Source organism: Paramisgurnus dabryanus, chromosome 21 (assembly GCF_030506205.2).
Source record: "Paramisgurnus dabryanus chromosome 21, PD_genome_1.1, whole genome shotgun sequence".
Taxonomy (NCBI): Eukaryota; Metazoa; Chordata; class Actinopteri; order Cypriniformes; family Cobitidae; genus Paramisgurnus; species Paramisgurnus dabryanus.
Genome location: NC_133357.1, coordinates 26,602,171 through 26,629,709, shown reverse-complemented (window position 1 = coordinate 26,629,709; position 27,539 = coordinate 26,602,171). Strand labels below are relative to the sequence as shown.

At 39.5% G+C, this 27,539-nt stretch overlaps 1 protein-coding gene across 1 annotated transcript in view; it reads right to left on the bottom strand.

Moving 5' to 3' along the window:
• The window catches only part of l1camb (L1 cell adhesion molecule, paralog b), a 356,560-nt gene that overhangs the window by 149,685 nt on the left and 179,336 nt on the right, over positions 1 to 27,539 (bottom strand). Inside the window, exons 42-56 of the mRNA XM_073812991.1 lie at positions 23,832 to 23,943; positions 23,523 to 23,683; positions 22,929 to 23,088; positions 22,637 to 22,764; positions 22,455 to 22,556; positions 21,771 to 21,971; positions 17,838 to 17,908; positions 17,504 to 17,729; positions 16,790 to 16,911; positions 16,460 to 16,709; positions 15,071 to 15,193; positions 14,691 to 14,867; positions 14,487 to 14,597; positions 13,440 to 13,640; positions 12,390 to 12,501 (exon numbers count right to left, since the gene is read on the bottom strand). Coding sequence (XP_073669092.1) covers positions 12,390 to 12,501; positions 13,440 to 13,640; positions 14,487 to 14,597; positions 14,691 to 14,867; positions 15,071 to 15,193; positions 16,460 to 16,709; positions 16,790 to 16,911; positions 17,504 to 17,729; positions 17,838 to 17,908; positions 21,771 to 21,971; positions 22,455 to 22,556; positions 22,637 to 22,764; positions 22,929 to 23,088; positions 23,523 to 23,683; positions 23,832 to 23,943 — 2,257 coding nt within the window. The remainder of the gene's footprint in view (positions 1 to 12,389; positions 12,502 to 13,439; positions 13,641 to 14,486; positions 14,598 to 14,690; positions 14,868 to 15,070; positions 15,194 to 16,459; positions 16,710 to 16,789; positions 16,912 to 17,503; positions 17,730 to 17,837; positions 17,909 to 21,770; positions 21,972 to 22,454; positions 22,557 to 22,636; positions 22,765 to 22,928; positions 23,089 to 23,522; positions 23,684 to 23,831; positions 23,944 to 27,539) is intronic.

The window sequence follows — 27,539 nt, the reverse complement described above, 5'->3', positions numbered from 1 at the left end:
TAGATGTAACACAGTTATGACCTGAGGTTGCATGCACGAATTTTGTCATTGCGCCACCTATTGGTTTTGAGATAGAATATGGCATTTTTTTGGCCTAAAACTACTGCAACAACACATCTAAAACCATGAGTCATCATGGATTATTCCTTTCATGGCTTTGACTATAATCACTAGTGGATGTCCATTTACTCTCTAGCAACCAATGAGAACACCTTATCAACTGTTTTTGCAAGAGCTTTTTCTCTGCATCAGAACATCGCAGAGACATGGGGATGGTCTCTTTTGACTCTTTTAACTTGTTGTAACATGTTGTGACCCATGTTTGCCCACTGTAAGCATCACATACATGTCCTTCAGTGCTCTAATGTTCCATGATTGTCAATAACCGAAGGACAGTTGCAGTAGACAAGAACATAGATTATTTTTGTTGATTACTTTGCATTTTTTCATCTGAAATCATTAGGTTTACCTAAGTTCTTCAGTCTGCTTATCCAAACGCAACTTTACATCTTTCTGTGCCCTTTTCGGCTTGACCCCGGTGATTGCTGCTTGCAGCTATATTATTATTAGTTATTCTTCTTCCGTTTCTTCTTCCGCCATTGCGGTCTATGGCAGCCCATAGAACCGTACGTAGGAAAGTTATGAAATTTGGCATACTGATAAAGGACAGTCCAATGTGTCCCCATAGCAAATTTGGAGTCTCTATCTCTAACCCGCTAGCGCCACCAACAGTCCAAAGTTGCACTTATGTTTTTGCTTATAACTTCTGATCCGTAAGTCCTAGAAACAAAATTCTTGCTTCCTCTGATTCCTTGGCTCAAGACGATTCGACTGGACCCTATGACGTCATTTTCCGTCATGAAATTTTTTCCGCCATTTTGAATTATTCGTAAAACCTACTTTTGCGAACTCGTCCTAGAGCTTTTGCCCGATTTCCACGAAAATCGGTATGTAGCATCTACAGACTCTCACGGCAAAAAGTTATGGAATTCATGTCGATTCGCCAATCTGTTTGCGTAAACCGCGTCAACAAATTTTAAGTAGAGTGCAAAAAAACGGATTTGAGGCTGTATCTTCGCCAAACTTAATCCTATTGAAACGACACTTGGTTCTTGTGATGCCAGTCAGGAACTGAGAGTGCATGCCCAGTTTCGTCGCAGCGCCACCTAGTGGTAAGACGAATGTTTTACACACCTATAACTTTGGCTGTGATCGACGTATTTTCATGGGACTTGTTTCCTTGGAGTCCTGAATAGTCGCCGAGTCCAACGATACCAAACATGCCAGAATTGGCCTTACGGTTAACCCTGCGCGGCAAAATAGCACTTAAAAAACACGCGCGAATATCTCCGCGAGCGTAATTCTGATCGACTCGAAAACATCATAGGAAGAATATTGCATTACCTTCTGAACAAAAAGTTCTATTGGCATTGTATTAAAATTTTCATCAGAAATGGCTGAAAATTGCAAAAAACGAAAAATTACCTTTAAATTTTGTGTTTTTACACATAAATGGCTATAACTTCGTAACGCAAAGAGATTTTTTCACCATATTTGATACGCTGATGTACGACCACAGTCTGAGGCTACACAAAAAAAATTGTATGGTTGCACCACTAGTTGGCCTTATAATTTAACAAAACCTTTGAAATCAAGCCACCCTATGGTCATACAACTGTTTCTTCACTAAACTAAAGTGTATAGTCATAAAACTAGCTAGATGTAACACAGTTATGACCTGAGGTTGCATGCACAATTTTGTCATTGCGCCACCTACTGGTTTTGAGATAGAATAACGCATTTTTTGCCTAAAACTACTGCAACAACACATCTAAAACCATAAGTCATCATGGATTATTCCTTTCATGGCTTTGACTATAATCACTAGTGGATGTCCATTTACTCTCTAGCAACCAATGAGAATACGTTATCAACTGTTTTTGCAAGAGCTTTTTCTCTGCATCAGAACATCGCAGAGACATGGGGGTGGGCTCTTTTGACTCATTAACACCACTGTAACATTTTGTGAGCTGAGTATTGCCACTAGAAGCACCACTCATTTTTAGGTCAGTGTTCTAGTTATCAATGCTCGACGAAAGAGAGGGAGAGATGACACTGAATGAAAACACAGCTTTTTAGCTGATAACTGTTAAGACCCCTATTGTATTTGTTAGTTTTCTTATTATTAGGGGTCAAGCCACGAAGTGGCGTAGACACCTATTGTTATTGTTAGTTTTCTTATTATTATTCATCCTAGTTCTTCCGCCATTGAAGTCAATGGCAGCCCATAGAACCGTACGTAGGAAAGTTATGTAATTTGGCACACATGTAGAGGACAGTCTTAGAAGTTACTATAGCAACATTGGTGTGTCTAACTCAAACCCTCTAGCGCCACCAACAGTCCAAAAATCCACTTATGTTCATGCTCATAACTTCTGACCCGTGAGTCCTAGACAATAAATTCTTGTTTCCTCTGAATCCTTGGCTCATGATGATTCAATTGCACACATTGATGTCATTTGTGTCATGCACATCTTTCCGCCATTTTGAATTTTCCGTAAAACCTACTTTTTCGAACTCCTCCTAGAGCGTTTGTCCGATTTGCATGTCATTTGGTATATAGCATCTAGAGACACCCCTGACAAAAATTTATCAAAAGCTTTTTGATAGACCAATGCGTTCTTGTATACCGTGACAACATATACGGCGGCGAGCACGCCAAAACGGACGTGAGGCCGTATCTTCGCAAAACTTTTGTGTATCGACACGAAACTTGGTACATGTCATTACAGTCTTGACCTGAGGGTGCCTGCAATGTTTTGTCACAGCGCCACCTAGTGGTCACGAGATTCGAAAAATGCATATTTTCGCTTATTACTACTTCAAACTTGAGTCTAAAATTATGAAGGTCGTCTTGTTAGATTCCTTGAGGCATGTCGAGTCAAACGATACCAAACAGTTTTCGGTCGGCCATTTTGGGTGTCGGCCATTTTGAATTTTCTCATTAAGTTCAGTATTTCACAAACAGAATGGCGTATCGCTACGAAATTTGGCATGGTTCATCGGTGACATGTTCTGAGCGCACCTATAAATCTTTAGGACGGCGCCACCTAGTGGTCAGGATATGTAAAGAAATTGTTTAAAATCTTTATATCATTTGATTAAATTGCCACACTGACATGCGACTTCACTCTATTAATTCCTTGGCTCGTGCTGAGTCCGACTGTACCAAATATGTCTGAGTCAAACCTACTTCCTGTCGGCCATTTTGAATTATATTGAACAGCTACTTTTTCGAACTCCTCCTAGAGCGCTCGTGTGATTGGCTTGATTTTTGGTATGCATCATCTAGAGACACTCTAGACAAAAAGTTATCAAAAGCTTTTCGGTAGACCTATCCGTTTTCGTGTAACGCATCAAAGAATGCGAGGGCGACATACCAAAATGTGTTTGAGCCTGTATCTTCGCAAAACTTTTGCGTATTAATATGAGACTTGGTATATGTCATAACAGTGATGACCTGAGGGTGCATGCACCATTTCGTCACACTGCCCCCTACTGGTCACGAGATATAAAAAATGTCTATTTTTGCTTATAACTACTGCAAATTTGAATGTAAAATTATGAGACTGGTCTTGTTAGATTTCGTGAGGCATGGCGAGTCAAACGATACCAAATGGTTTTTGGTCGGCCATTTTGTGTGTCGGCCATTTTGAATTTTTCTTTAAGTTCAAGTATTTCAGAAACGCAATTGCGTATTGTTATGAAACTTGGTATGGTTCCTCAGCAACATGTTCTGGGAGGACTTGTAAACTTTCCGGTGCCCCCTAGTGGTCAAGAGATTTGAAGCTATATCTCTGCATCTCTTTATCGTATTTAAACCAAATTTGGTGGGTGTCATCACAATCAAGACCTGAGTCACAATTTATTTTTTGGTCAGTGCCACCTAGTGGTCAAGTCATTTAAGGCTATATCTCTGCATCTCTTTATTGTATTTACACCAAATTTGGTGGGTGTCATCACAATCAAGACCTGAGTCACAATTTATTTTTTTGTCAGTGCCCCCTAGTGGTCAAGTCATTTAAGGCTATATCTCCGTATCGCTTTATTGTATTTACACTAAATTTGGTATGTGTCATCACAGTCATGACCTGAGGCACCATCTATTCTTTCGGCACAGTGCCACCTAGTGGTCTCAAGATACGAAACAATTGCTTTTTTTCATAAAACTAATGCAAACTTAGATCTTAAATCATGACAGTCATCACGTATGAATCATTTTTTGCCATGTTTGGCTTGACCCCGGTATCGCTGCTTGCAGCTATATTTATTATTATTAGGGGTCAAGCCCAGAATGGGCGAAGACCCCTATTGTTTCTGTTAGTTTTCTTTTTCTTTTTCTTTTTCTTTTTCTTTTTCTTTTTCTTCCTCCGCCATTGCGGTCTATGGCAGCCTATAGAACCGTACGTAGGAAAGTTATGAAATTTGGCACACTGATAGAGGACTGTCCAAAAAGTCTCCACAGCAAATTTGAAGTCTGTGTCTCTAACCCGCTAGCGCCACCAACAGTCCAAATTTGCAATTATGTATTTGCTTATAACTTCTGACCCGTAAGTCCTAGACACTAAATTCTTGAATCCTCTGATTCCTTGGCTCAAGACGATTCGATTGGACCCTATGACGTCATTTTCCGTCATGAAAAATTTTCCGCCATTTTGATTTATTCATAAAACCTACTTTTGCGAACTTGTCCTAGAGCTTTTGCCCAATTGCCACGAAAAATGGTATGTAGCATCTGGAGACACTCAGGGCAAAAAGTTATTAAAAGAATTTTGATAAACCATTCCGTTTTCGTATAGCGCGTCAACAAATTTTACGTAGAGCCCAAAAAAACAGGTTTTAGTGTGTATCTTCACCAATCTTATGTCTATTGACGCCACACTTGGTAGTTGTGATGCCAGTGAGGATCTGAGGGGGCATGCAGAGTTTCGTAACAGCACCACCTAGTGGTCATACGAATGTTGTACATGCTTATAACTTTGGCTCTGATCTGTGTTTTTTCACGGGACTTGTTTCGCTGAAGTCCAGAATAGCTGCCGAGTCCAACGTTACCAAACATGCCAGATTTCGCCTTACGGTTAGCCCTGCGCAGCAAAACAGCACTTAAAAAACACGCGCGAATATCTCCGCGAGCGTAATTCTGATCGACTCGAAAACATCATAGGAAGAATATTGCATTACCTTCTGAACAAAAAGTTCTATTGGCGTTGTATTAAAATTTTCATCAGAAATGGCCGAAAATTGCAAAAAACAAAAAATCACCTTTAAATTTTCTGTTTTTACACATAAATGGTTATAACTTCGTAACGCAAAGAGATTTTTTCACCATATTTGATACGCTGATGTACGACCACAGTCTGAGGCTACACAAAAAAAATTGTATGCTTGCACCACTAGTTGGCCTTATAATTGAACAAAACCTTTGAAATCAAGCCACCCTATGGTCATACAACTGTTTCTTCACTAAACTAAAGTGTATAGTCATAAAACTAGCTAGATGTAACACAGTTATGACCTGAGGTTGCATGCACGAATTTTGTCATTGCGCCACCTATTGGTTTTGAGATAGAATATGGCATTTTTTGGCCTAAAACTACTGCAACAACACATCTAAAACCATGAGTCATCATGGATTATTCCTTTCATGGCTTTGACTATAATCACTGATGGTTGCCAATTCACTCCCTAGCAACCAATGAGAATACCTTATCAACTGTTTTTGCAAGAGCTTTTTCTCTGCATCAGAACATCGCAGAGACATGGGGATGGTCTCTTTTGACTCTTTTAACTTGTTGTAACATGTTGTGACCCATGTTTGCCCACTGTAATCATCACATACATGTCCTTCAGTGCTCTAATGTTCCATGATTGTCAATAACCGAAGGACAGTTGCAGTAGACAAGAACATAGATTATTTTTGTTGATTACTTTGCATTTTTTCATCTGAAATCATTAGGTTTACCTAAGTTCTTCAGTCTGCTTATCCAAACGCAACTTTACATCCTTCTGTGCCCTTTTCGGCTTGACCCCGGTGATTGCTGCTTGCAGCTATATTTATTAATCTTCTTCTTGTTCTTCCGCCATTGAAGTCAATGGCAGCCCATAGAACCGTACATAGGAAAGTTATGAAATTTGGCACACATGTAGAGGACGGTCTTAGAAGTTACTATAGCAACATTGGTGTATCTGACTCAAACCCTCTAGCGCCACCAACAGTCCAAAAATCCACTTATGTTCATGCTCATAACTTCTGACCCGTGAGTCCTAGAAACTAAATTCTTGTTTCCTCTGAATCCTTGGCTCATGATGATTCAAATGCACACATTGATGTCATTTGTGTCATGCACATCTTTCCGCCATTTTGAATTTTTCGTAAAACCTACTTTTTCGAACTCCTCCTAGACCGTTTGTCCGATTTGCATGTCCTTTGGTATGTAGCATCTAGAGACACCCAAGACAAAAAGTTATCAAAAGCTTTTTGATAGACCAATGCGTTCTCATATAAATTGACAACATATATGGCGGCGAGCACGCCAAAACGGACGTGAGGCCTTATCTTCGCAAAACTTTATTGTATCGACACGAAACTTGGTATATGTCATTACAGTCATGACCTGAGGGTGCCTGCAACGTTTCGTCACAGCGCCACCTAGTGGTCACGAGATTCGAAAAATGCCTATTTTCGCTTATAACTACTTCAAACTTGAGTCTAAAATCATGAAGGTGGTCTTGTTAGATTCCTTGAGGCATGCCGAGTCAAACGATACCAAACGGTTTTCGGTCGGCCATTTTGGGTGTCGGCCATTTTGAATTTTCTCATTAAGTTCAGTATTTCACAAACAGAATGGCGTATCGCTACGAAATTTGGCATGGTTCATCAGTGACATGTTCTGAGCGCACCTATAAATCTTTAGGATGGCGCCACCTAGTGGTCAGGATATGTAAAAAAATGTTTTTAAATCTTTGTCATTTGATTAAATTGCCACTATGACATAAGACTTCACTCTATTGATTCCTTGGCTCATGCTGAGTCCGACTGTACCAAATATGTCTGAGTCAAACCTACTTCCTGTCGGCCATTTTGAATTATATTGAACACCTACTTTTTCGAACTCCTCCTAGAGCGCTTGTGTGATTGGCTTGATTTTTGGTATGCATCATCTAGAGACACTCTAGACAAAAAGTTATCAAAAGATTTTCGGTAGACCTATCCGTTGTCGTATAACGCATCAAAGAATGCGAGGGCGAGCACGCCAAAATGTCTTTGAGCCTGTATCTTCGCAAAACTTTTGCGTATTAATATGAGACTTGGTATATGTCATAACAGTGATGACCTGAGGGTGCATGCACTATTTCGTCACACTGCCCCCTACTGGTCACGAGATATAAAAAAATTCTATTTTTGCTTATAACTACTGCAAATTTGAATGTAAAATTATGAGACTGGTCTTGTTAGAATTCGTGAGGCATGTCGAGTCAAACGATACCAAATGGTTTTTGGTCGGCCATTTTGTGTGTCGGCCATTTTGAATTTTTCTTTAAGTTCAAGTATTTCAGAAACGCAATTGCGTATTGTTATGAAACTTGGCATGGTTCATCAGCAACATGTTCTGGGAGGACTTGTAAACTTTTCGGTGCCCCCTAGTGGTCAAGAGATTTGAAGCTATATTTCTGCATCTCTTTATCGTATTTACACCAAATTTGGTGGGTGTCATCACAATCAAGACCTGAGTCACAATGTATTTTTTGGTCAGTGCCCCCTAGTGGTCAAGTCATTTAAGGCTATATCTCTGCATCTCTTTATTGTATTCACACCAAATTTGGTGGGTGTCATCACAATCAAGACCTGAGTCACAATTTATTTTTTGGTCAGTGCCCCCTAGTGGTCAAGTCATTTAAGGCTATATCTCCGTATCGCATTATTGTATTTACACTAAATTTGGTATGTGTCATCACAGTCATGACCTGAGGCACCAACTATTCTTTCGGCACAGTGCCACCTAGTGGTCTCAAGATACGAAAAAATTGCTTTATTTCATAAAACTAATGCAAACTTAGATGTTAAATCTTGGCAGTCATCACGTATGAATCATTTTTTGCCATGTTTGGCTTGACCCCGGTATCGCTGCTTGCAGCTATATTGTTATTGTTAGTTTTCTTATTATTATTATTCATCTTCTTGTTCTTCCGCCATTGAAGTCAATGGCAGCCCATAGAACCGTACGTAGGAAAGTTATGAAATTTGGCACACATGTAGAGGACAGTCTCAGAAGTTACTATAGCAACATTGGTGTGTCTGACTCAAACCCTCTAGCGCCACCAACAGTCCAAAAATCCACTTATGTTCATGCTCATAACTTCTGACCCGTGAGTCCTAGAAACTAAATTCTTGTTTCCTCTGAATCCTTTGCTCATGTTGATTCAATTGCAAACATTGATGTCATTTGTGTCATGCAAATCTTTCCGCCATTTTGAATTTTCCGTAAAACCTACTTTTTCGAACTCCTCCTAGAGCATTCGTCCGATTTGCATGTCCTTTGGTATGTAGCATCTAGAGACACCCCAGACAAAAAGTTATCAAAAGCTTTTTGATAGACCAATGCGTTCTCGTATACAGTGACAACATATATGGCGGCGAGCACGCCAAAACGGACGTGAGGCCTTATCTTCGCAAAACTTTATTGTATCGACGCGAAACTTGGTATATGTCATTACAGTCATGACCTGAGGGTGCCTGCAACGTTTCGTCACAGCGCCACCTAGTGGTCACGAGATTCGAAAAATGCCTATTCTAGCTTATAACTACTTCAAACTTGAGCCTAAAATCACGAAGGTGGTCTTGTTAGGTTCCTTGAGGCATGCCGAGTCAAACGATAGCAAACGGTTTTCGGTCGGCCATTTTGGGTGTCGGCCATTTTGAATTTTCTCATTAAGTTCAGTATTTCACAAACAGAATGGCGTATCGCTACGAAATTTGGCATGGTTTATCAGTGACATGTTCTGAGCGCACCTATAAATCTTTAGGACAGCGCCACCTAGTGGTCAGGATATGTAAATAAATTGTTTAAAATCTTTATATCATTTGATTAAATTGCCACTATGACATAAGACTTCACTCTATTGATTCCTTGGCTCATGCTGAGTCCGACTGTACCAAATATGTCTGAGTCAAACCTACTTCCTGTCAGCCATTTTGAATTATATTGAACACCTACTTTTTCGAACTCCTCCTAGAGCGCTCGTGTGATTGGCTTGATTTTTGGTATGCATCATCTAGAGACACTCCAGACAAAAAGTTATCAAAAGCTTTTCGGTAGACCTATCCGTTGTCGTATAACGCATCAAAGAATGCGAGGGCGAGCATGCCAAAATGTGTTTGAGCCTGTATCTTCACAAAACTTTTGCGTATTAATATGAGACTTGGTATATGTCATAACAGTGATGACCTGAGGGTGCATGCAACATTTCGTCACACTGCCCCCTACTGGTCACGAGATATAAAAAATGTCTATTTTTGCTTATAACTACTGCAAACTTGAATGTAAAATTATGAGACTGGTCTTGTTAGATTTCTTGAGGCATACCGAGTCAAACGATACCAAATGGTTTTTGGTCGGCCATTTGGGGTGTCGGCGATTTTGAATTTTTTCTTTAAGTTCAAGTATTTCAGAAACGCAATTGCGTATTGTTATGAAACTTGGTATGGTTCATCAGCAACATGTTCTGGGAGGACTTGTAAACTTTTTGGCGCCCCCTAGTTGTCAAGAGATTTGAAGCTATATCTCTGCATCTCTTTATCGTATTTACACCAAATTTGGTGGGTGTCATCACAATCAAGGCCTGAGTTACAATTCATTGTTTGGTCAGTGCCCCCTAGTGGTTAAGTCATTTAAGGCTATATCTCCGTATCACTTTATTGTATTTACACAAAATTTGGTATGTGTCATCACAGTCATGCCCTGAGGCACCATCTATTGTTTCGGCACAGCGCCACCTAGTGGTCTCAAGATACGAAAAAATTGCTATTTTTTCATAAAACTAATGCAAACTTAGATCTTAAATCATGACAGTCATCACGTATGAATCATTTTTTGCCATGTTTGGCTTGACCCCAGTATCGCTGCTTGCAGCTATATTTGAGATTTATATTCCTTAAGCAAGATACAGAAAAGAGAAACACTTTCTTAAATTAATATTTTCAATATAAATCTACAAATAATCAGAAACCAAGACTCTGTGTTGATCTTTTACTTACCTGTCATACTCCTCTCCTCTCTCCAGTAGCCGTGCCTTTCTCTTCTGATACACAGGCCCACATTGAACATTATACGTGTGTATACACTAAACCTTGTTACACGCTACACTGTCATCTCTTTGAATCTCCTATGGTTAACGCAAGCTCGTGGTCATTTTCGGCAGGTCGTGTGGTTGCGAATTGCTCACAGTACTAAAAATGTGCGCTCAGAAAAAAAAGAATTTGCTCAGTGCTGAAAAAAATTAGAGGGAACATTGATGGTGAGCCTTCTTCAACCTTCTTAAAGTTACTGAGAGTCTATCTTCGGGATATCACCCACAAACTAACGGCCAGACTGAGTGAAAGATCTAGGAAATCGAATTCTGCATGCGTACTTACTGCCACCAGTACCAGGACAGCTGGAGCCTCTATCTTCCCTGGGCTGAATACTCCCTGAATTCCCTTCGACAATCTACTACTTGACTCACCCCTTTTCAGTGCAGTCTGGGTTATCAACCTCCTCTCTTCCCCTAGTCTGCTGAGCCCTCTACGGTTCCAGCTGTCCACCACTGGTTCCATCAGAGTAAGGGGGTTTGGGACTCTGCTTACGTACAACTCCAACAGGCTGTGCGGCGGCACCAAGACCAAGGCAACCGCCGATGCTCTGATCCACCTTAATATCAACCTGGCCAAAAGGTGTGGCTGTCAACTTGGGAGACCTGCCTCCGCCAGCCCTGTCATAAGCTGATTCCCCATAACATCGGCCCCTTCACCGTGCAGAGGCAGCTGAACTCAGTCACCTACAGACTCAACTTACCCTAACAGTACAGGATCTCACCCTCTTTTCACGTATCACTCCTGAAACCATTCACTGAACATGTCCCTCTTCCTCCTATAGATCCTGACACTGAGGATGTGCATCCTCCTCCCATTCTCGAAGAAGAGCCAATCTATCCAGTTTGCAACATCATGGACTCCTGGCGGCGAGGTCCCCGTCTGGAATATCTTGTCGACTGGTAGGACTATGGGCCAGAGGAACATTCGTGGGTACCCCGTGAAAACTTCTTAGACCTTACTCTCCTCACTCAGTTCCATGACGGCCATCCTTATCGTCTAGCTCCTAGACCTCGAGGTAGACCTCGCCGCCGTACTCACCCCTCTCCACCACCATCAAGAGCCGCCTCGGGTACTGTTTCATTCAATAAAGCTTCATTTAACATACCCACTGTCTGCTTCCTGTTCCATGTGTGACACACTGATTTTTTGCATTTTTTTCACCCCTGCATTCTATCAAGGACCAACTCAGATAAGCTTTCTCTAATTTGTCATTCTTATCAAATCTGCCACTAAACTGTTGTTTACTTTTTATTCTCTCTGTGTGTGTGCCTGGTAATTATCAGATAGGAATCCCAGTATTTTTGTGACCTTGTGAGGACATTTTGATAGTGGGAGAATGGTTTCTGTGATGGATGGGGTTAGGGAATGGGGTAGGTAAGGGGAATATAATATACAGTTTGCATGGTATAAAATGCATTACGTCTATGGAAAGTCCCCACAAAACATGGAAACCAGAATGTGTGTGTGTGTGTGTGTGTTGAGTGGGGGTTGAGAACTTTATATCTTCATGGTAAATTATTGTTATATTGGTTTTGTGTTTTTTGATATGTTTTTCAATATATAACTTCACTTCAATTCACTGTTTTGTTGTGTTCTCTTTAACACATATTTGGTTTTAATCTTGCAAATGTTTTTTTAAGCCCTTCCAATTTCAGATATATAATAACCTATTACAAGGTGTAGTATGTGTTTGTTATACTGTCATAGTTAAAAGATCCAACAGCAGCCCCAACAGATTCTTTAGTACATTTTCATAAATGTGGATCTATCGTCCCCAATAGTTGTGACAGTTTCTGCGCTGTTGTCAATAAACTTCACTTCGAGTTTGATCTGAAGAAAATAATCTGCAGAAATTTTCTCTTGCCATTTGCATCTATTGTGATCTCTCATTGAATGGATTTCTTCCTTACATATCCACTATATGTTCATTCATATTTTTCAAAAACAATATTGCTTAAATTTATATGTTTGTGTTTACCAGTCCACCTTGGGTCTTGGGGAACCAAACGTTCTGCATTCAAGTACGACAGTTGATCCGGTTGGTTTCCTGTACACTAACCAATCAGCTGTCAGGATCTGAGGAGGAAGCTCTGACAGACAAATGAGAAGAAAAAGTCCTTAATACATTTAGAACTGTCAGTGGTGCTTGTAGAGGGAGTAAACTGGAGACAATCATCTTTAATTAAAATAATACAAGGACCGGCAGACAGGCATGTAAATAAAATATGTAAATAAAGATAATTTAATGATGTGGATAAAACTCATTTTTTATAGGTTTAAATATTCTTTTGCAGTAAAGTCTGTTACATTTACCAGAGTTTTTACTAAAATTTATTTCCATTTATTGCCACTTTGTAGGTGTGAGCAAAGATGTGCCATTTCTGGGTGTGTCCTTTTAAGTCCAAATGAGCTAATGAAATGCAAACACTAATCGCCGTGATGGTGGTTTGTTGAAATTGAAACTTAATTTTGCTGTCAATTCTTTTGTCTCTCTCTCTGCAGTAAATGTCAGTGTCGTGGTTGAATAGTGTCATCACCCGCAGCCGGTAGGGATGCTGATTTAGGAAACACCCTTATGGGTCGTATTTCAAATTACCTTTATGAGTTGGAGATAGATCTTACTTTTCTGTGCCTTTTATCATATTTTGTGATCACTCTTCAATAGAAGTCATTAGCCAAACGCAAGTTGCAGTAATTGATATTGACATTATACAACAAAGACGACCCATGTAGACCTAACATAGATTTTGTCCAATATAATAACACTGTAAAAATAACAGTGCGTGGTATCAAAACACTGTTGTTATTTCCGAAATGTTTGAAAGCAAGAAGCTGGCAGACGATGAGTTAATTCGGTAAAACTTTATAATAACTTTAATTAGTAAGTCGTTAAGAAACATTTGTTAATTCTTAAGTGATTATTAATTACAATATATTTACATAGCTTGGTATATAGTGTATTCCATATCCATAAACAGAGGGCATCCATACGAAGCACATTATAGTGAGTATGTTCAAATGATCTTACTGGCAGCAGGGGTGATGTAGGATTCAGATTCAGAACTGGGTTCACTGTTTCTCATTTCATTCACAGCTCTGACCCGGAAATGATACTTGCAGAACGGCTGCAGATGAATTTTAATGTGTTTAATATCTTGATGAACTCTCTCATATTTCCTCCATGTGCTTGCATCTGTACACTGCTCCTCCTTCATCTCTATAATATATTCTGATGGACAACAGAGAATATAGGTTAGAGACAGGCATGCCTACAGTATTCGCTCTATACACTTTATCAACGGCCTGCTGTGCATTAAAAGATTTTAACTGCATGACATGGAGACCAAGAACCACCCGGTGCAAAGCGGAGTGCATTTAAAATGCTTTAATGCACTGCAGGTCATTGATTATCCTGCTTTTTTCTATGGTCACATGCCAAGGTATAAAGAAGTTTAAACTAGTATTTGAACATCAGTAAGTGTGCATTAAATAAATTAATTTAATACCTTCCAGCCAATCAGAATCAAGAATTCCAACAGGTCATGGAATAACTCTGAAATAAACATGTGTAACTCTGTATAGTTTAACTAATTAATTATTGGGAGGAAATAATTTAATTTTGTTAAAGTAATAAACTGTCCAGAAATGAGTAAAAAGTGAAAGGAAAAATTCTAAAATCAAAGTGAAATGCATGTCAGTGTGGTAATTGACACTTCAGTAATTGTCCAATTATGTAAGGTTTCAAGTCATTGTAAAAATATTTCCTGAAACTAGGCATTCCTGCAAACTATTTTTTGTATTACGGTCAGCAGGATGAATGTTTTTGATTAAATTCCATGAAAAAATCCAGCAGGAGACCCATGAGTGTCAATTCTTTCAGCTATACAGTTATGTCAGATAAAGTTATTCTTGTAGTCGTTTATTTGAGATGTTTATTTCAGTGGTTACTCCATCAGTCCTGTGACTACTGAGGTTTATTATCACCGGTTAGACCTCACGTAATGTTCATAAATCAGGAGCTCACTTCTTAAATGCATGCTTCACACAGTTACATTCAGTATGTTACTGGCCTAACCTTTTTTCAGGTAACCAAAGCTGAAGGCAAAGTTTTGATGTTTGTCTTCGGGCCCCCAGCTGAGGTTGACTGGCGTCTCACCCACAGTCATGTTTATTACAGATGAAGGTTCTGGAGAGGAAACATACAAATGTTCTGCTGTCGCACTTCATTTACAGGTCCAACTGTAAATGAAATCTTAAAATCCTTTATACGCAGCGTTACCTCCATCCAGCATGGTGGCACCCTCTCTTATTATCGGCTCACCGACGCCAGCACTGTTGCGAGCTCTCAGGTTAAATAGGTAACGACTCTGCGGATTGAGGCTATCCACCGTAAACTTGGTAACGGCCGGCAGATCGATATATTCCACTTGCCTTGGACTTGAATTTCCATCCAGAACTGAGGAGAACAGAACAGAAACCAATCAAAACTAATTGGAACTTTTAATATCTGAACAATGATCTTTTAATGACCAGAGATATTTTCTTTAACTTCACTGTGTTATATCAGTATTCTAGACTCAGAATCAGACACTAAATGAATATTTCTTAAGCACTAACTGGAAAGTCTCAGCATGTAGTGTAAGTAATGATGTCACTCACTCTCTTGGTACTTTAACACGTAACCTGTGATGACACCGTTGGGTTTGTGTGGAGTTTGCCAGCGTAGGGTGATCTGTGTCCCAGACAGACTCTCAAAGTATAAGTCAGTAAGTGGTCCAGGAGCTACACATCAAAAGAGCACACATTCAGTTTATCTGTGAAGACATCTGTAAATGTAAAACAGTAAACGTGTTGTGTTGCCTTGTAGCCCATTTGGTTATAAATAATTCAATAATTCAGTCATAATTTAAGAAAGTACTTAAACAGTATTTGAAATGTCTTGTCTAAAGAATCAATTGAGTTTTATGATATCATGGAAAGTTTGTGTATTGTGCTTGTCAAGCAGATACACAGATACCAACACTCAGTATGTACAACTTCACATGATTTAAACATTACAAACTAAAATAATAACAATCTCTTGCCGATTGAAATTCTTAATCCATTTATTATTCCAGCTTAAAAAGTTAACTTGCAGTCATGTTGATAGATGACGCAGTTTTGCATTTTTGTTTCTTGAGTCAACTTGGATAATAATTTAGACTGTTTGCCCATTTGGATTATAATAACGATTCTTCGTCCAGTGTCATGGCTGCTAACGTTAGCTTTACTTTTTTGCTATCATCTCTGTGCTCTGCTGCCAGGGCCAGATTAACACTTTGTTATACCCTGGGCAACAATATTCAAGGGCCCCATCATCACGACCCCAGGATCACCATAATATGGTCATGTACAGAATATATTACTGTAATATACAGTAAATATACTCAATACTTCAAATTCTTATTCTGTCATCAGGTGTATTTTGATTTACAAATATTTAAATGCTCATAGAACTACAAATGCACTACTATGTCCCCTATCAAAGACATTCACTCACATATGATGCTATGAAAACAAAACACATCAGCATCTGTATAATCTCCGGGCTGTAAACGTAAACTGGCGGTGTAGAAAATTCCTGCTGATCTGTCCTCGTCGTTGACGGAAGCTGACTTAACAGAACTGTCTGCAACATTAACAGGAGTGAAGCAATTGCCCATTTTAGGTATATACTTTCAATTTTCTGCGTTTCTGATGTCCTTTTCCTTTTTTCAAATTCTAAGCTCCCACTTAGCTTCCTCCATGTCTCACTTTCTTCTGTTGTAGCAACGCCTTGCGTCACGTAACCCGCTTGGCGTAACCTTAGTGAAAACGTGTAACTTGGTTTGAGCACTTCTTGTATTATTGGCTTCCTATGACAAATTACTTGATTGTTTCCTAATCCTTGTATGTCGCTTTGAAAAAAATCTGCAAAATGCCTAAAGTTAAATGTAAATTTGTCCCAGTATCAGTAACTGATGGTGTTCATACAATGATACATTGAGTAGTACGCAGACATTCACTGACCTCCCTCTGGTGTGCTGAAGTGATGCGGATCTGAATGCGGTCCCTCGCCTTTGCCGTTGAACGCTGTCACAGTCAGAGTATAGTTTGAGTATAACTGCAGGCCGCTCACAACCTCCTCCAGCTTGTTTCCATAAACCTTCAGCACTCTTCTCTCTTCATCTCTCTCCTGCTCTCTGTTATTTACCGCAAGCCAGCTCTTTTCCAGCCCTCTGTGAAAGTGAGTTCTGGGACCCTTTCTTCTTAGATGGATCTAAGAGAAATAATGCAAATTATGAAAATCAACCGCTGGAAACAAACAATGATTTATAGACTTAAGATGTGCTGGTGTACCTTGTAGCCCAGTAAGTGTCCTCGCACTGATTCTCTACTGACCGGACTCCATCTTACTCTGATGATGGTTTTGTTTGATGGCAGTTCCTCGACCGTAACCCCAAACGGAGCTTCCAGAGGTACTGAAAAAAAAAAATCGAGAGAGTGAGAGATGAACTACCAAAGATTTCACAGTTGTTTTTTTACATTAAATTATATGGCCCATAGATTACCTGTAAATAATCCATACTTTAGGAATCACACAAACTCAACTTTAGGTTGGACCATACTTGAAATGTTAGATTATCTTACATGTTTTCCCTGATAAATTTCAGCATTACTAATAGAGATTTGTCACACCCTGTTATGTGGATTAAAAAAGTGAAGCTTTGCTCATGGTTGGCACGATTTTACTGTGAAATGCATCAAACATACAGTACTGTCTCTGCAGATTCACACACGACACTCATACACAGGTTTATTTCCACTAACCCAACCCAATCGTAAATGCTATCAATGCAAATCCACAACAGTTTGATAGGGCAAGCTTAAATCCACTCAAACAGGATAAATGTGTTGTGTTGCTCTGATAGACTCTCCTAAAGCTAAGATGTCTTTCTGACCAGCAACACAAACCAGCCTGGATCACAAACTGCTCCAGTCTAGTCTTTTAAAAACATGGGGTAAAACCAAGTCAGCAGACTTATGAATGGATATAGATATTAAAGAACGCACTGTCTTCTCCTGAGTGTCCAAGCTTTGCCACCGGCTCCGGGCCTGGGCCCTCGTCATTGACTGCCAGAACTTTAATCTCAAAGGGAATGAAGGTGCCCGTGTCATTAACTATGAAGGGAGGGCCTGAGATGATGCTTTTCTTCCAGTGCAGATCTCTGCCTGAAGCATGACGCCAGTGGACCTTGTACTTAAATCCAGGCCCATTGAACTCTCGCCGCTCCAGTTCCTTTCAAAAGCAAGAAAGAAGGACATAAAGTATAAAGATACTGAATGTGAGACTGTCCTAGGTGTCTTTCTTTATAAGAAAAATGGTTAATCTTTCTCTGCTTATCACCTTCCATGTGATGATCATGCTGTTGGGATCTGTAGACACACTTGTCACATTCTCTGGGTTCATGTCGGGTTCTGTACAGAGAAAAAAACACTTCTTGTTCTTTACAACTTTACATATGATCCCTTACCCAATATTTTACAATATATAATTACAAAAATGAGCTTGTACAAATTTGGCAAATGCTTTGTATAAGCAACTATAGCACATTCAAGTGTCATTACCTGCAGCTGGTAGGGATGCTATTTCAAATGACCTTTATGGGTTGGAGATAGGTCGGACTTATCTGTGCCTTTTATCATATTTTGTTTTTTTAGAAATGTATAAAAGCAAGAACCTTTCAGACGATGAGTTCATTCCGGTAACACTTTATAATAACTTTAATTACTAAGTCATTGAAAAACATTAGTTAATAATTATTAGTTATAATATATTTACATTACCATAGATTTGTCACGGTTGATAAATCTGATATCTTGTCTTGTTTTGTCTGTGTTGTGGTTCCCTTTCAGTCGGTCACTACGACGTCACATTGTGACACTGTGCAAAGTCAGGGAGGACGAGGAGAGCATTCTATTAGTTGTGCCGTTCTGGACCACCAGGAGTTGGCTTCCAGAACTCACCTCCTCGCGACAGCCCCTCACTGGTGGATTCCCCTAAGGAAGGACCTTCTTTCCCTGCGCTGGTTCTAGGTGATTTACCGCAATCGATATCTAACACCATCTCTGCAGTGCGAGCAGAGTCTACGATACAAGCTGAAATGGAACCTGTTGTTGAAAGGTTTATTCTCAATCCTCGGTCAGAATTGTGCTTTTTATCTCCAGCATCGCTTGGAGAAGAGGCTGTCACCATCTACTATTAAAGTAGATATTGCTGCAAAATGTATGATATTGTGGAGCATCGGCTGTCAGCCTCTCACTAGCTGCATCCTTGAGAACCTGTGTTGGGCTAGGTATCCTCATTGCGTCCCCTTGTGAGTATTCCATGTAATTTTTTCTTTTTACCACGTTTCCCTTAGCGGAGCTTGATCTGCACTTCTCTAGTTTGAGATATTACTAAGAGGGTTTCACTTCATGACTTTGGTTACACTTAATTTTGAAAGTCCACTTTAGACATTCTACTAACTATAAACAACTTTGCAACTACATGTCAACTAACTTTCAATAATTTGCAACTATACGTCAACTAACTGTCATTAGAGTATTAGTAGACTCTAATGGTTGGGGTTAGGGAAGAGGTTCGGGTTAGTGGATTAAGTTGACATGCACCTGCAAAGATACTTATAGTCAGTTGAAAGTCTGTTGAGATATTATCACAATAAAGTGTTAGTAGATATTTGTCACGGTCTTGTCAGACATCTGTGCTAGATGTAGGTCTGAGTGCATCTGACAGGACCGTGGCAGTATCATGTTCTGTGTGGGGGCATGTGGAATCACATTGTGTGTGTGGCTTCCACATGTTCCCGGTGTCTTGTTGCTGTCGTGATCTTGCCAGACCTTAGTATAGGTTCAGGTCTATGTCAGAGGGCAAGATCATGGCAGCATTGTGTGTACGTGGGAACACGTGTCACCCATACATGATGTGAAGCACACGTGTTCCCACGTACACACCAGTGTTTTGTGGCTGTCATGGTCTTGCCTGACTTTGGTTATAGTCCAGGTCGGATGTTGGCAAGATTATGGCAGCATTGTGTTTATGTGGGAACACGTGTGTTTTCACATCATGTATGTGTGACACGTGTTCCCAGTGTCTTGTCACTTTTACCCTACTCCCTTATGTACTCGTGTCTTAAGTGATTAATTATGTTCACCTGTTCCCCATTGATGTGCTGTCTATTTAATGCCCTCGTGTTCTCTGTGTGGTGTGCGTGCGTTGTCGTTGTTCAGTGTTCATGTATTCTGTGACCTGTTCATATATTCCCGTGTTTATTTGTGTTTCATCACATGGTTTGTTATTCCTTGTTTTACCCCATCGTGGGTGTTTCTTTTATGTTCTGTAAATAAATTCATAGTTATATTTTCATACATTTCCTCTGCGTTTGGGTTCATCCTTTTGTTTCCACTTTCCGGTGTTAACCGATCGTAACAATATTAAGCAGACAATCTACTAATTCTCTAAATATTGGTAGTTGATAAGTAGTTGCAAAGTTACTTATAATTAGTAAAATGTCTAAAGTGGACTATCGAAATAAAGTGTTACCATGACTTTGACTTTCACTTCCCTGGTCGCCTAGTTCACTATCATGGGGGGATGTCACGTCCCGTCGCCACAGTTTGCTGTTCCACTGCTGATACCAGCCGGGCACAGATGCTTGGCTTTCTCAGCGAAAATAGTGATTTGATATTCGCACCTGCTCTCGTTAAATACTCGCATGGCATGGCGCTCTAGCCACTGACGTCATCTTTGATCACTCCACACCTGCTGATTCTCATTAACACATACATATTTATATCCCACTCTTTCCTTGTGTCTTTGTCGAACCATTATTCATGTTTCTCATTGTCTGCCTGTTTGCAATGACCCTCTCCGTTTGATATTCGTTTGGATTACTGCTCCTGTTTGGCTACACAGAGACTCGTGTGGATTTGATCTGCTCTGTTCTTGAGAATTTACTGAGAACTATTTTGGTCATCCTGTTACCTGCTATGTTTGACATTGGTGTCTAATTCTCAATTAAACAAACTGTTTTACTTGCATCTTGTGTCCGCTTCATTTTACGTAACAAGATTGGTTAGGCATTCTTTTTACCTCTTGGGAATTTGATTTGTTTTCTTGATGTATTGTGAGTATAATGCCCTTTGTTTAAGGATATAGTTCACAATATACTGTGTTGAAGTAATGAATAGTTAATGCAACAAAATTATTTTATTTTGTTAATGTCTGTAGCATATAACTAATTTTTATAAACCAATAATACGAATTTTTATAAACTTTTACAAATAATGACTAGTTTCAACGTTAGATTGAGTACTGTAGAATATGAACAAACAATACATGATTTGTAAAGTTGGGTAAATAGTAAAAGTATGCTTATACACTACAATAAATAACTGTGTAACATATACAGACCTTTGTTAATGAATAAGTTAATGAATAATTTGTTAACATGAATAGTGCCTAAACTAACTGCAATTACCAATAATATTTTATATTGTATACCTTTTGTAAATGTAAAATGCATTAGAGAACATATGAATCAAAGTGTATTGACATTCAAACATACATTAACAAATAAGGGGTTAGTAATTAAATGCCATATATTTTAGTCATTTGTAGATCTTTTAATTACAGTACAATGTAAATTGAAAAGGTAATAAAATTTGTAAGCATTTTAATATACATTATCTAATGATCTGCTATTCATTATGTAAAGTTATATTAAACAATTAGTAAATGTCACGATCCCAGTCTGTCTGCCTGCCTGTTTTCCCTTTGTTTTCTCTCATCATCTCCTCATGGCCTCCAGTTCCCAGAATCCCTCATTCTCCCGCACCTGCTCCTCATCTTAATCATCCTCACCTGCCAGCAATCACCCTCATCAGCTCCAGTATATGATCCTTTGATTTCCCCTACCCGTTGCCCGGTCTACATAATGTTATGATGTTTTTTTGTTAAGATCCATTGCCTGTATGTTCCTTAAGTTTGTTTGTTCATTGGATCTCCCTCGTCTCTGTCGTCCTTCCAACCCAGCGTTGTTACAGGAAACATTAAAAATCACATTATCTCATATTTCTAGATATGTGAAAAAATTGAAACTAATGTTCAGTTAAACATTAACTAATGTTTATTAATGACTTACTAATGAAAGTTATTTTAAAGTGTTACCTTAATTCCTAATTTATAATCATTTGCTATTGATTGTAAGTAGCCTAAAACAAAAGATGTTTGTTCATCCATACGAAGCACATTATAGTGAGTATGTTCAGATGATCTTACTGGCAGCAGGGGTGATGTAGGATTCAGATTCAGAACTGGGTTCACTGTTTCCAATCTCATTCACAGCTCTGACCCGGAAATGATACTTGCAGAACGGCTGCAGATGAATCTCAATGTGTTTGATGTCTTGATGAACTTTCTCATATTCCCTCCATGTGCTTGCATCTGTACACTGCTCCTCCTTCATCTCTATAATATATTCTGATGGACAACAGAGAAGAAAGCTTAGAGAGGCATGTCTACAGTATTTGCTCTATACTGTAATTTTGCATAATGCCGTGCATTAAAAGATTTTAATTGTACGACGTGGAGGCAAAGAACCACCCGACGCAAAGCGGAGTGGATTTAAAATGCTTTAATGCACTGCAGCCCGTTGATTATCCTGCTTTCTCTATGGTGACAGGCCAAGTTATAGAAAAGTTCAAACTAGTATTACTCTTTGCAGCGCAGCATTTGACCAAATGGGTAAAAGTTACAGATATTTTCATCAGCTACTGTGCATTAAATCAGAATCAAGAATAACTCTGAAATAAACATGCTTTCTTTTCGCCTTCAATTTTGTGTTTTAAAGTTGGTCAAATAATCATTGAGTAATGAGCTGATATTGCTTGTCTTTCATTTATATGGATCCCAATAGTTTAGTAGCCTGAATACAGGTCAGATAATAGTTTTCATTAGAATTACCAAAAACAGGGCTGTTGTTTTCATCGCCGGCTGTCCAGGTCAGAGTAACGCTTCGCTCCCTCTTTTCAGACATCTCCACAAAAAGAGGAGCACCTGGTTTATCTGAGGAGGGTCAAGTGTAAAGATTTAGATAATACTGTAGAGCTGTGTGAATATAAGTGATGATCTGTTGAGAGATTTACCCTGCACTGTGATGGAGCCGCTGGCATCATCTGAATCTAGTTCAGTAATGATCTCACAACCGTATTCTCCTGAATCCTGAATCTGTACATCTGTCACCTTCAGAGAGCCATTAGGAAATTCAGTGTACCTGCAGTCACGTGAAAAAAAAACAACAACTATAAACCCCATGGCACAGCTCAATATGGCAACAATAATGTTTTGTCATTTTAGGTTATTGCTGTGATGAGCTGGAGCTTCCAGAAGAGAATTTTGTCGTCATCACTAGATGAAACTGTTGTTGTATGTATTTACTTTTCGTCATTAACAGATGCCGCAATCTTATGTCCGTCCTTCTTCCACTGAAGAGTGAGATGTTTTAACTTGTGGTCCACGCTATATTTGCATTGTAAAATAGCATAATTTCCACAAACGACACGCAGGTGTTGGGGAGGAGTCACAATTTTTGTTCTGTCTGGAGAAATTAAAACAGGATTCAGTTAACTTCCATTATGTGTACGTCTGTGTGACAGGAAACATGGAGTTGTGTAGAAGAATTCATTGATTTCACTCCAAAGAAAGCAGTCTGAGCTGAACGTGAGCTTGCAGAGGATTTCTGTCTGAAACATTCCCTTGTGAGAAACTGACCGGGATGTCAATTGCACCACGTTTTTATGAAACCCATCAATATTTACTGATATCATCAGAACTGTAAATAAGATTTCTATCAGTCAGATATTAGTGGTCTAATGTCCTACAGCTGTATGATGTATGTGGGCTTAGTGACGTCAGATAGATTTTCTCTGAACAACAGACACGATGGATGCACAATGTGCATGACAATAGAAATTTCACAAAGTAAAAAGGAACAATTTTGTTGTGGTGAAAAATATTAATCTAAATACTTACTGAAGACTTCAAGTATGGCGCTAATGGTCACGTTACTGTCTCTCATTGAACATGTGTAAATGCCACTCTCCTTCTGACTCACATTGCTGATTTGAAGATTTCCATTGGCCATCTGAGACATTTTAGCATTGAACACAGCTGGACTAGAGTCAAAAATTTCCCTGCAAAAATCATTCAACAAATACATCACTGATACTTTGGTTTGTCTCTTCCAATTAACCCTTGCACAATTAAACACAATCATTTAACTGTATGTTCATTCATATGTTTCAAAAACATCATTGCTTATATTCATATGTTTGTGCTTACCAGTCCACCTTGGGTCTCAGGGAACCAGATGTTCTGCATTTAAGTATGACAGTTGATCCGGTTGTTTTCCTGTACACTAATCCATCAGCTGTCAGGATCTGAGGAGGAAGCTCTGACAGACAAATGAGAAGAAAAATCCTTAATACATATATAACTGTGAGCATTGCTTGTGGAGGGACTTGACTGGAGACAATCAACTTCAATTAACAAAGAAACAGGGACTGTGAGGAATAGTATGGCACGAACCCAAGAACAGACAATGTAGAAAACACAAAAGACTTTATTTTCAAAAAAAAACAGGAAAGCAAAAACCCACGATTGGGCAAAACTTACATAGACTATGCTACATTTAACAACAAACAGTAAACTGGATTAGACTAGACTTAAACAATGAACTAGACTTAACTGAATAGATTATGACTGGAACACAGCAGGAACAAATCAGAACAAACGTAGACAGAACAATGGGCACAAAGACTTAAATAGGTGAGAAATAATGAGGACAACAGGTGAAAACAAGACAAGCGAGGATCACAAGGTAGTGGGGTAAAAGAGACAAGACAAGGAAAACACGTGACTAGATAGAAACATATAAGGCCACATGTTCCCACACAAAACATGGTACTGTCAAAACCCTGCCACAAGGACTAGATATAATACAAGACAAGATTCTGACAGGATCCTGTCAAGGACGGGCAGACAGGCATGTAAATAAAGATCATTTAATAATGTGTGGATGATATATTACTATTTTATAGTTTTAAACAATCTTTTGCAGTGAAGTCTGTTACATCTAGCAGTTTTTACTAAAATATATAAGGTACATGCTGTGAGAAGAGAAAGCATTAACTCTTTCCCCGCCATTGACGAGATATCTCGTCAATTAAGAGAAAACGCTTCCCCGCCAATGACGAGATTTTCCGTCTTTCCGCAATACCGCTATTATCCACCAGGTGGCGCCCTTCCGCAACTTTTTAAAACCGGAAGTATTGCCCTATGGCAAGCTGCTCCATGTCCGTGTCTGTTTTAAAGATCGCTCTGAATGGGATCTCTATGAAAAGTCCGTCATAAATATGGAATTATCTCTGCTTTTTGCTCAAAATATGGTGTTTTTGCAAAATCATGAAAAACGCTGGCGCTGGCTGGCAACTTTTTTTAAAAACGCTGGCGGTGAAAGAGTTAACTCTGCGGCATCCTGTTCCAATAGTTTTTGACAGAAACAGTAGTGGAAAAATCAACATTTGATTGTCAAATATAAACAAACAACAACGGTTGCCAATGCAATTCAACTGAATGTCAATTTACCATCTTACTGCAAAATCTTTAAAAATCGTAGAAATACATATTATTTGCTAACAAACACATAATAAATAGCAAATACATCCGAATATGCTTCTCACTTTCATTCACCATAAAGGGACATTAAGTAGGATTTTTAAGTATTTTATGTGTCAAAATCAATGTCTTTATTCATGTCCTCATTGGTGTCAAATTACCTCTGCCAATGATCTGACTTTTCATTGTAAGCTTAAAATTTCTTCTCTTTATTTACATTGAACGGGTAAGTCCAAGAAGGCTTCCATGTCGTTTCGCCATATTGAAAAACTATAATAGCAGAGAGGGACAAAAGCACTAGCCTACCACAACGCATATTCGTTCAGAACATGTGAACCAGCTGAAACAGAAAAGGAGATCAGTGAGTACATAAGGGCTACCGTAGTTGCAACACGCATTTGGAAAAGTGAGGCGCTAGAGAGCATAGAGAGCCAATACAATTTCACCACTAGATGGGGTAAAATCCTACTTATTGTCCCTTTAAGTGAATGTAGCCTTGGCCAGGAGGGGGTTGATGTCGTCAGGCGGTAACCCCAATGGTGGGTCGGCAGTGGTGACCAAGTCACTGTCCATCTTCCCCTCCTGGCTTCCAGCTCAACTCCTTCCTTTTGCTCCATAACCAGCAAGAGGCTCTTTCCGCAGCCTCCCCCATCCTGTGAGCTGCTGCCTTCCTCTCCTTCACTGTCATTCCAATGGCTGTAAGCATTCTCCATACTGCCTGAGCAAGTAATCCTCTACAGCTGACCTCAACCAGGAACAGCCAAGCCTGCCATCCTTTTCCCCTACAATCGTGCAGCAGGTTTTGGTCTTGGTATTTAAGGGTCTTCCTTTCAAAGGCCTGTTCACACCCATCTTCACATGGGACTGTAAGTTCTATAAGGATGATATATCCTCCCTCTTCAGACCACAGTACCACATCCAGCCTCAGGGTTGTCTGAACAAACTGTGGGAACTGCAGCCTTCCTCCAAGGCCGACCTACATTTCCCATGATTGGGCCTTTTGTAACAAACTGGTTCTTGTTGTCGCTGTGGTTGGTGGCTTTCCCCCAACCTTACAAACTGGATTGATGTTTTCCAAAGTGGTTGGCGTTTATTTTTCCTCTCCTGCTCTAAGGTAAATGGTAAATGGACTGCATTTATATAGCGCCTTTTAACAGACCTATGGCCATCCAAAGCGCTTTACAATTAGCCTCACATTCACCCATTCACTCCCACATTAATACACCGACGGCGGTGTCAGCCATGCAAGGCGCCAGCCAGCTCATTGGTCCCAGGTCATTGACTCAAAACATTCAAAATTGGCTGGAGACGCCCCTGCGCTTGCTTAACGTTACTGACCGCCATGTTCGTTGTTTTAATGTCCTTCCACTCATGCGTGAATTCAATGACGCGGCAAGTTTAAGTTATTAATTATTAAACCGATCCTCTGAGTTACGAGGATCTTTAGAAATTAATATGAAAATCGATTCAGAATTGTTGAATCGATTTTTTTCGACACAGCCCTAATTTCGATGCACTGTTTCTTGGTCTATTCTGCGTTTTCGGTAATCCACTGTAGGTGGTAAGTCATTTGGTGTTAATGCTTAATGGAAATTATGGAATTATGGAATTCACTACCCCTTTCACTTCGTAATATATCATCTTTGCCTACTTTCAAGACCCAACTAAAAACGTATCTTTTCAATATTTACTTTGGATAATGTGGTTGTGTTTGTCCTAATGTGTTTGTATTGTGTATGTAGCCTTATGTGTTCTATACTGTGCATTTGGATCTGTTAATGTATTGTATAATACTATGTAAAGAGACCTTGAGCCATGGGAAGGCGCTATATAAATAAAAATTATTCTTCTATCAGTAATGGAGTACTCGAGTCCGACTCGAGTCACTATTCTTTGGACTCGAGCCCGACTCGAGAATCCATTCTCTGGACTTGTGACTCGACTTGGACTCGCGGATTGATGACTCGTACTTGGACTCGGACTCGAGGATATATACAATCGGACTTGAGCATTCATCACTTTGTTTTTGACAAAATATGTTATAAAAAATTATATAAGGTGTTACACTTTTCCTGTTTCGTGCCCAAGACCGGTCGCGATCTCCCTTCACAGACACTGCTACCTCTCGCTCTCTTTGCTTGACAACACACTCACTGACGTCACTCACTTTTACGCTCATGCAATGCATGATGCATGATTCGCGGGCTAAATGTTCACATTTGTAAAATGCAGAAAGACGTGCCCCGGATTGTGAAGTTCACCTACGCAAATTTTGCTTCTAAAGCTGGAGAGAGCAGCGCTAAATGTTGTGTGTGTAAATGTTGTGACAACCTCAAACTTTAACAGACACCTGTCATGGATGCACCCAGAAAA